General features: G+C 44.5%; 1 protein-coding gene across 2 annotated transcripts in view; it reads left to right on the forward strand.

Annotated features, from left to right (window-relative positions):
* The window catches only part of PITPNB (phosphatidylinositol transfer protein beta), a 63,307-nt gene extending 59,735 nt beyond the window's left edge, over positions 1-3,572 (forward strand). Inside the window, exons 11-12 of one of the 2 annotated variants that reach the window (XM_019756396.2) lie at positions 272-357; positions 1,556-3,572. In XM_019756396.2, the coding sequence (XP_019611955.1) occupies positions 272-319 (48 nt within the window). In that variant the 3' untranslated portion in view covers positions 320-357; positions 1,556-3,572. The remainder of the gene's footprint in view (positions 1-271; positions 358-1,555) is intronic. The other variant, XM_019756395.2, reaches the window with a different exon arrangement.
* Positions 3,573-9,698: the final 6,126 nt, after the last annotated feature.

Raw genomic sequence — 9,698 nt, forward strand, 5'->3', positions numbered from 1 at the left:
TCTTTGATAATTTCACATCAGTAGTCTGCAGGCTTTTGTTTCCTAGATTCAGGAATAGAGACATTTTTGGGGCTGTGTAAGAAAATCCTTTTGCAAGATTTTCTTTAGATCAAGGTTAATAGAGGGGCCTCAGAACTTCATTCTCTACATGGATATGGTTATAAGTAGGCAGCTGTCACTTCACAACTCTTCTAGATTTTTTTTTTCCCCTTGCTTACTAACCCAATACAGAGTCTGATTTCAGCAGCTCATGATTTTATTTTACATTTAGATGCGTAAGAAGGGTTCCGTCCGAGGCACGTCGGCTGCTGATGTCTAGATGAGTCCCCTGTAGGGTCAGAGACAATATCAAACTGTGTAAGTGAAGAACTGGGTAAAAGAATGTTTAAAAACCAATACCTTTTTGGTAATGGGTAGTTAACTTGCTGAGCAGAGACAAAGTGTTAAATGCGGTTTAATTTTTAGAATTTAAGAGCTATACATTTTAGAAATTGACAGTGAACCCTTGAGTTACTATTCCGCAAAAAGTTTATCTGTGGAATAGGTTGAATTGAGTAGCCCCCAACTAGTTCTTAGTGTCACCAGGTGAGAAACCAGTTGCCGAATGCACTTACTCATCGTGTAACATTGTCCTAGGAGGCAGCTGATTTTTTCATCGATAGCCAGTTAATTGACCTATTTCTCAGTAGGACCATTTGTGGTTAGTAAGGAAATACGTAAAAGCATTTTAAGTCAAAAATCCTTTATCCCATACCATAAAGGCCAACCTCAGTAGTTCATTTTAGTTGAATTTTTTTCTGAACACCTCAAAGTCTTCCTTCATGTTGAATCTTCAATTATCTTTACAGTTAGCTTTAATATGTGTAAGTACACTTTGGTTTTTATTTACAATATAAAGTATTTCTATGGTCTTATTTCTCTAACACAAATTTATTTGCTCAACTTAGAGATTTTCCTAGAGGGGATAAAAGAACCTCAAAACCTACCCCACATACTGAAACAGTGTGAGTAAACAAAAATTGACAGTACGCTGTCGTCATTTGTTACACTGAACTACGATGTTTATTGAGGAAAGGCACCAGACAGAACACTCTTCTGAGTCCACTGTGGTTCTTTGCTGCTCCCTTCCTTGCTCTACCTGCTCTTTAATTATGGTACATGGGAGCCATGATGTGTTCAGTCGTGAAGAGAAGTATTTGTACCAAATAAGATTGAATGAACTCTGCCAGGATTCCCCCAAAGCCCCTTCTGTATATTCAGTGTTCATTTTTTAAAAACATTTAAGTTACTAAAAGTTCTAAGTTTCTGTGACTTCTTTCGTTTTTAATGTGTTTTCCCATAATGAAACAAAATGTATGTCGTTAGTAAAACCAAAATCTTCAAGAAATTAACTTTTTTAAATGTAGTAGTTGGAGTCCATTTTCTGCCAAAAGCTTTGATGCGCTGAGGGTTTTTTTTTCTGGAGAATGTGTATGACAAGCTACTGTCTTAATATTTATTTATTTTTTTCATGTCTGTGTTTTAACACGCTGCACTTTTTTCACTTTCTTTACAGTTACGTAGTCAAGGTCAAGTGAGGGGAACAAGTGCAGCCAGTGATGAATGAAGAAGACTCTGACCATTATCTTGGATGTTGGCGTTTCCCAGATGTGTGCTTATGATTATGTACTGACATGCACAGGTTCTCAACCACATGTGTATATATGTTTGTGTGTGTATGTCTGTAGCTGTATATAAAACGCATGTAGAGCTACAGATCAAAATACACACACTCGTGTATATATGTACATAAAAACATACTGAAGGGATTAGTACAATTTCTCCAAAGTACTGTACCTATCTTCAGCAAGAATGCAAAAGAAAATATTTTCAATATATAGACTTGGAGCAGATTTTAATAATTAGAGTAATACCATTAATGGACAAATTGACTGCATTGTAATACTAGGTGGTATGTTTCATAAATGTCAAGTTGTGGACCAATATATATGTGCTGCGTGTGTGTGTGTGTGTGTATGTATGTGTATGTGTGTATACACATATATATAGCCTTTTATTACTTTTCTGTTCTTTTAAATCAGTCTCTTACAAATTTTTATTTTAGTCCCATAAACAGCAGACTCCCATAGAAAAATATCTTCAAAATCTTTTGCTATTCAATGAATCTGGAACACAAACCCTGAATGTATATATAATGATTTATTTCTGTACTGTCATTATCTTACAGCCAAATTGGACAATATCTATTAGTAAGGAGTAAAGTTATAGGCCAGTTTTTACTTGTTTGCCTTGAGGGACAAAATCCTTTTTAAACGAATTTCTGATTTTTATTGGATTTTTTTGTATTTTTAAATTTCAAATATTTTTCTACATCTGACATAGCAAAAACGAGATGATGGTTTGTGATGTATAATAAACACTATACAATTTTCAGGCTCCTGTGAGGCAAACAAAGAAATTGATGAAGAAATTAATAGCATTGTAAGCTGTTTAGAAAAATTGGAAGTACGGTGCTTCCACGGAGTCTTGTTTTTGAAATGACTGTTTTCTGAAATTACAGCTTGGAGACTATGCAAATGATCTAGATTCCTCACAGCTTACACGTTAGACTCTAGATAGTGATGACGTTTTGCTCTTTTTCTGCTGAAACACACATTAAGGGGGAGATGCTGACTTTGAAATAGGAAGAAGCCAAGAGGCATGAGGGTTGCCCGCACACGGTTAGAAGGCCCTGCTGAGGAACCAGTGCACCCCACCTGTTTGGCTGTTCTGTCAAAGTAGGGTATCATTGGGACAGACCCTGAGTAAGCATCATGGAAATGCTAGTTAGAAGCTGCTGCCGCCTTTGTTTTTTAAAGAAAGGAGCAAAAATAAATTAGCTAGGTAAGATTTTCATCAGCTTTCTGTGTCCGCATCCAGTTTTTCTCCTGTCAGTCCTGGAAGCTTGAATAGAATGATACTGTTGAAGCCTTCAGGTCACAAACTGTCTTCTTTAACCTCTCGTCCCTCCTACAACACGCCAGCCCCTGTAGTCACATCACGTTAGGAATCTGATTTGCTGACAGTCCTGCCCCCCTCCTTCTCTTTTTCCCACATGTCGTGTGTCCCCACCAACGTGATTGTGGTGACTCAGACAAGAATGGCTTCTGCATTGTGATACCCCATTATCCTCAAACCCCACATCACATACGTCCTCCGTGCACTCAGGATCAAGACTCATGTTTACTCTCTGGCCACTGTTGTGAGATAGGTTTTGTCAACACATAATCATTGTTTGCAAAGTGTTTGATGTGAGGAAGATTATTGCTAATTTTGTGGAATAAAGAGCCTAGCTCTCTCCTTTTAATGAACGTAACTCTCGCTGGCATCTGTAGCATCATTGGGAGCTTGGGCGCGCATGGAAATGAGATCCCGGCGCATGGATTTTAATGTTTTTCTAACAACTGTGGAGATTTGAGGGAATGTGTGGTGAATGTAAAATATCTAGTTTACTTGGCAGTCTCTTGTGTAAATTACAGTAAAACAAAGTAAATGAAATTTAAACAAAAAATAAATTTGATCACAAAATGCCACTTGTGTGCTTGAGTGGTGGTTTCCCTGATGCCACGTCTGCTTCAGAATACTGCAGACCGCTTCTCTGCTGTTTTTTCAAGAATTCTCTAATTTGCAGCACTACCACTCTGGGAAAAATAAAGAAAAAATGTTTTTTTGTGTTTCTTTTTATTTTTTTATTGCAAACTCCTGTTCTTGAAATGTGCCTATGCCACATTAAGTTGCTGCATTTGGTTTCTTAAATAGTTATCTGTCTTTAAAAGCTAAGCAGTAAACTAAAGAAGGGTTATTTATGAGTCTCTGAAGTTTTTACAAAATATTTTTAAAGGAAAAATACGGAAAACCCGTAGTATTTTTAAAAACACTCAGTAAGGACTTTGCCATTGGATTCTGATCGTTTGAAGATCGTGGCTTTTTAGTTTGGTGCTTTGTTTTACCTTTTGTCTCTTAGGACTGTCATTTCCAACCTGCTGCTTCTTGACGTGTAACTACTATTTTCTCATGGTTGCAGCTTACATTCTAGGGTTGCTCAATCATCGGAGAGGTGGCCAGCTATATGGATGTAATTAATATAGAATATGTAATTTCCGGGGTGCTCCTTTGTTTGTTTCCTGGGGTAATTTTCTGTGTTTTACTTCAGACATAAGGTTTGTATTCACACTGGCGTTCATGCATTCAGCAATCTGAGCGTTTACCACGCCTAGCACCTGGGTCTCACTGAGGTACCAAAATGAACACAAGCAGCGCACAGCCCAGTGTGGGAGACACACATGGGAACAGGTGAATTACAGTTCCGTGTGATGGTCATTGAACAGTGAAGAGTTGGTTGAGAGAGAGGTCTGACACCATTTACGTTGTACACATGAGAAAGCCCAAGTCCAGCCCAAAGGCACCTGAAGAGCCCAACGGAGCTGAAGCAGATGGGCCTGGGGTCAGACGCACCCCTCCTGGCCATTCACTGGATCTTGGCCTCCTTGTCTGTCAGTGGAGGCCATAATGCCCAGCTGTAGAGTGTTCCGCTCAGTTGAGACATTGTATCCTCTAGCATGTGGTACTTCGCTCTGCAGTGCGCTTTCTCCCTCCTATTCCATTCACTTCCCAAACTGCCTCCTGTTTGATATACAGTCACTTTGGACCTAACACCTGGCTTTCTAAAAAGCTCACCTCTCTATCCTCTCCTCAACTTGCTAAGCTGTTATGTTCCGCAGCCCAACCTCCTTCTCAGATCTTGTCTCCGAGGAAATACAAGACGTTTATTAACAGTTGTTTTGTACATCTCTCAGCAGCTGAGCTGACAAGGGGTCAGTATGGAATTCCCTCTTCTTAGACGTTTGAAGGAGAATCTTGTGACTGCTTAGCCCTTCAGACCTGATGTCACTGAATATTATGAGATGGAGTTCAATAAATGCAACTCGGTTTTCTCAAGTTACCCTCACCAGCAGTTTTAGAGTTTGGGACTTCACATGATTGGAGGGAGGGAAAGTGCTAGGGGACAGGTTAAGGATTGGCCCCGCTGAGCTTGGAACAGCTACTGCTGACAGGGAGTGCTTCCGAGGAACCCTGCAAGTGTCAGTTGGCGTTATGTTTTCTGATTTGGAAATATTAAGTAACAGCAAGTCCCTTCAAAACCAGTTCTTCGGCCTGATTGGATTAGGAAAAGTAGAAACAGCAGATATTCTAAAGCTGCCTCTCAAAAGTTCCAAGGCCATGCTAAGCATTTAGAGCAGTGCTCAGCAGTTTGGGACACCTGACATCTTGATGTTCATCCCTTCTGAAGTGCCACCTTGCAAGGCATCTTATTGTTTAAAAGAAATTCAGAACTAATTGTTTGCTTCCCCCACTCCCTCACGATCTCTTGTGTTCCCCAGACGGGGTTCCATGTAGAACCACTGCGTCATGACTTTTCTCATGCATTTCTCTTCCATTGAGTTAAATCAAGAATTAAAATTTGTCCCTGGATGAAAAAGAAAGCCTCCTCCATTCTAGCCAGGCTCTTCTCGTCGTCCCCACACTGCGTCTTCTGCGTTCCCATCTCTGGAGGGTTCTGTTACACTAGGGCTACTGGTTTGGAAAACTTCAGCTCTTGTAAACCAAAGGTTCTCAATCTTGGCTGCACCTTAGAATCACATAGGGATCCTTTAAAAAAAAAATGCCCACCCGCTGTCTTTCTATGGCGTGAGTTCTCTGTGTCCTGTTTTCAAAGGATAGGGAAAGAGCTAAGAATTCCCACTCTTGCTGGAAGACCATTGAGAAGACTGCCTTCTCTCCAAGTAATCAGATTTCTATCCGTTCTTCCAAGCCCAGTGCTGCTCTCCACGCTGCCTGCCTTCGCCTGGAGTGGTGTCTGCAGCAGTCCAAGCCCTTTGTTTGGCTCTTACAGACTCCATGCTACCTTGGTTAATAGATACTGTCATGTGTTAGGTGTCTTATGTGTTACATTCCAAGTTAGCTTGGGAATGCTTCATGGGCAGAAGTCACAGTTGTACCCCAAAGCCACCTCTCCTGATGGAAACTTGGAAACTGGGCCTTTTGCCCACAACAGTTACCTGCCTACCTTGTGCAAGGCCCCTTTTTGAGTCGAATTAGAGGGGAGGGGAGTATAACCAAGAAATCAGTAAGACCTACTTTCTGCCCGCAGAATGAAAGCCTGCCAACCAGCTGGAACAGGAGGTAGTAGTTCTGTCGCCAACAGCACAAAGTACGAGAGGACAGAGGAGGGAGCTCCAGGTCTGCGTTTCCTCCTGACTTTCCAGACACCCACCCAGAGCTTTGGTAGGCTCCTCAAAAGAAGTCTAAAAATGCACTCTTCTTTTCTCCTTCCCCCAAATGCACCATTCTACCGACAATTAATTGCATCACTGGCTGTGCTACGCAAGCCAGAAATCCTAGTTGCTCACTGAGTCTTAAAAGTGTCCCCAAACACCTATGAAATCTTGCTCTTTGTCCTGGTCCAAGCCATGCTCTGATGAGCTGTCATCTAGGGTAGGGGTCCACAAACTTGCTATTGTAAAAGGATACACAGTAAATATTTCAGGCTTTACAGGCCGTGTGGGCTGTCGCCGCTCTGCTCTTGGAATGCAGACACAGCCATAGGTGAAACGTAAACATGTAAGGGTGCCTATTCTGATAAAACAGTGGGCCAGGTTTGGCTGCACTAGTCGTAGTTTGGCAAGCCCTGGTCTAGAGCATGGACAGCCTGAATGAGGCACTGCCAGAGGTGACTTCGCAGAACACCCCTGAACGTGCTGCGCCCCTGCTTGAACACCCGCTCGGCTCTCTGAGGCCCAGAAGACGAGTGCAGCCGAAACCTGATGACTAGTGAGCGCCTCATTCCGCTGTCTAAAGTGCAGCCGATGACGCTCATCCACATCGTGGCCGTCAGAGCATCAGGCCATCGGACGGACTGAGCTGATCTCTGCTGCCCATAGCCCGAATGTTGTCCATCGAAAAGGCTCTAAGCAGAGGAAGACAGTTGCTCGTTTGCCATCAGATTCCCAACAAACACCAACCGAAAGTTGGAGGTACAGTGATGATGGGCTAACAAAAGCTGTTGCTCTAGGAAACACAATGCAGGCAATGCGGGCTAGCAAAAAACTGCTCAGTGGGCATATTTATTTCACTGGACGTCTGTTGTCCAGAAATACCATCAGTGGCTGTTAAGCTAAACACTGTCCTAATGGAAAAGCTCGTGATGTCCTATACATTTTCCACGATTGAAATTTGGCTGTCTAGATACCATCGCAAACATGTTGGCCCGAGCTTGGCTTTGTGGCTCCCAGTGGGGTGAGGTGAGATCAGGCCTTTGCCTAGAAAATCAGCCCAGAGTTTCCCTGAGTCAGTGACACTCGACCTTGGGTTGAATCTGTTGACTCCTTGAATTCTGAGAAGCAGTAAAGCTCCGTGACATGCCTCCGCCTCGTTGATCTCTTACATATCCTGACAGCACCTGCTAATCAGTCCACAGCAGAATTGCCTTGCACTCCAGACTGAAGGAGGTTCATGAAGTGGAACGGAGGAGTGGCTTATGGTGTTTATTAATGTATGTGCTAAACAAAAGCTTCGCCTCTGGGCATCCCATTGCATGCTGGCTCCCTGCAGCTTAGAATACTGATGGCATGTTCTGTCAGAGCCACCTCCACTTTCCCATGGCCTGGGAAGCTCTGAAACAACCGAGCCTACTGAGAGGTGCTGTGAGTGCTTCTGTCCCCATCAGTCGAAAAATCATTCCCCAGGAGGCACTGTGCGGGACGAGAGACATCCCCCCCCCCCCCCCGGGAGGCTGGAAGGAGGCTCAGAACCAGGCCCAGAACGGCCACTCATAGAGTCACACAGGCCGTTCGTTCATTTAGCGCAGAAGTCAGCACACTCTTTCTGTAAAGGGCCATAGAGTAAATGTTTTGGACTTTGTGGGCTGTACAGTCAGTGTTGCAACTACCCAGTTCTGCCTTTGTAGCATGAAAGCAGCCATGGATGTTATGTAAACAAATGGTCGTGTTCCCATAAAACTTGATTTACACAAACAGGTACCATAGTGAGCTGGATTTGGCCCATGGGCCATAGTTAGCCAATCTCTAAATTCTTTCTCCCAAAAAATAGCCAACACGTAATAGCACTATGTGTCAGGCACTGTTCTAAGCACGACACATAAATAAATGGCCCCTTATCTCCACAACCACCCGATGAAGTAGGTAATGACATCAGATGAGGAAACTGAGGCCCAGCGAAGTATAATGTTGCTAGGTCATGTTACCAAACGTGGGGGAGCCAGGGTTACTAGCCCTGCAGACTTGTGTATAACCGCTGTTCATCCCGCCTCCCTGTCTTTCAGAACCACAAAATTGCATGCCTGTGGCTCTTACTAAGTAAGGGTCCATGCGAGGTGTGGCCATAATGATAAAACTCTATTGAGGACACCCTATATGTTCTTAAACACCACTTGCGAGCAAACTTCCATGACGGACTCTTCCCAGAGCTCAGAGCCAAGAAAACATGTCTTCCTAGATGGTGTTGAGTTTCTCTCAGCCTTGGTGTCAGGAAACACCCATGTTGTATTTTCTCTCCCACTGAGGCAACCTCTTGTAGGCAGGGCTTCGTGGCATAAACGCCTTCACCCCTCCCCACCCCTCATACTTGAGTTTTGTGATGGCGCTGTGAAATTCGAGGGTGTATGGTTCCCCTGTATCCGACCCTCCCATGTACGTCACCTCAGGGGACTTGTGGGGGGGGAAGATTTAGTGATAATTCTGAAATGTGTGGGGAAACAAACAGTGTCGGCTACATCGAGGTGAGAAATCAAAGGACCGTGAACATCTGGAGGGGAGCGACTGCGGTTGTGGCAGGATTGTGGGTAGCTTCCCCCCCCCCACCCCCCAGAACTGTCTTCAGTGTCTCCCTGTACGAGAGAATCTTATTTAAAACTATTTTCATAACGCACAAGGCCTCGAGAACACTTCCCCCACACACGAATATCCAGCAGTACCTCCTATCACTGGGGATAAGATTTTTCCTTTCAGCATCTGGTGGACCATGAGCTCACTCTTCCTAGGCGTGTGCCAGAAAGCCGTCTGGGGTGGGGGTGGGGGTGGGATTTCAGGAATTCTCCCAGCCCCTTCCAACCCGACAGGCTCAGATTTTCCACTTGTGCTATTGAGGTCAGCGCCTGCATTCCGGCTGGCGAGCTCCCCGCACATGCGAACGCCAGGCCTCAAGCAGGGCCTACTCCCACTTGCCCTGGAATTCACCCGTCCGCCTTGCTGGTCCTCTGCACCCTCAGGCTGGCTGTGTGCTGCACAGGATCCTGGGGTGCGGTGGGGATGGGGGTGGGGAGCTCCATCAGGGACTCAGGATGGCCTGCCTGGCGAAGCCCTGGCTCTGGCCCCCCGGGGTGAGATGGCTGCCCCTGTGTTTGCCCAAGCCTTTGTGTGTGTAGGGAAGGGTTGTCTGGGCAGGCGAGGAACAGTGCGATTACTGTTGCCTGCAAAGAGCTTCGTTCCCTTCCTTGTCAGTCTACCCAGAGAATGTGGAGCTTGGCAACCATGATCGCTGCCATTGGTTTTTACTAATGGTCGCTGCCGCTGTCTCTGAGAGGCCACGCTGAACATGGGGGCTTTTGGCATCCAACGCCTGCCTGCATTCCAAGCCTGCCA

This window comes from Rhinolophus sinicus, linkage group LG16 (assembly GCF_036562045.2).
Source record: "Rhinolophus sinicus isolate RSC01 linkage group LG16, ASM3656204v1, whole genome shotgun sequence".
Taxonomy (NCBI): Eukaryota; Metazoa; Chordata; class Mammalia; order Chiroptera; family Rhinolophidae; genus Rhinolophus; species Rhinolophus sinicus.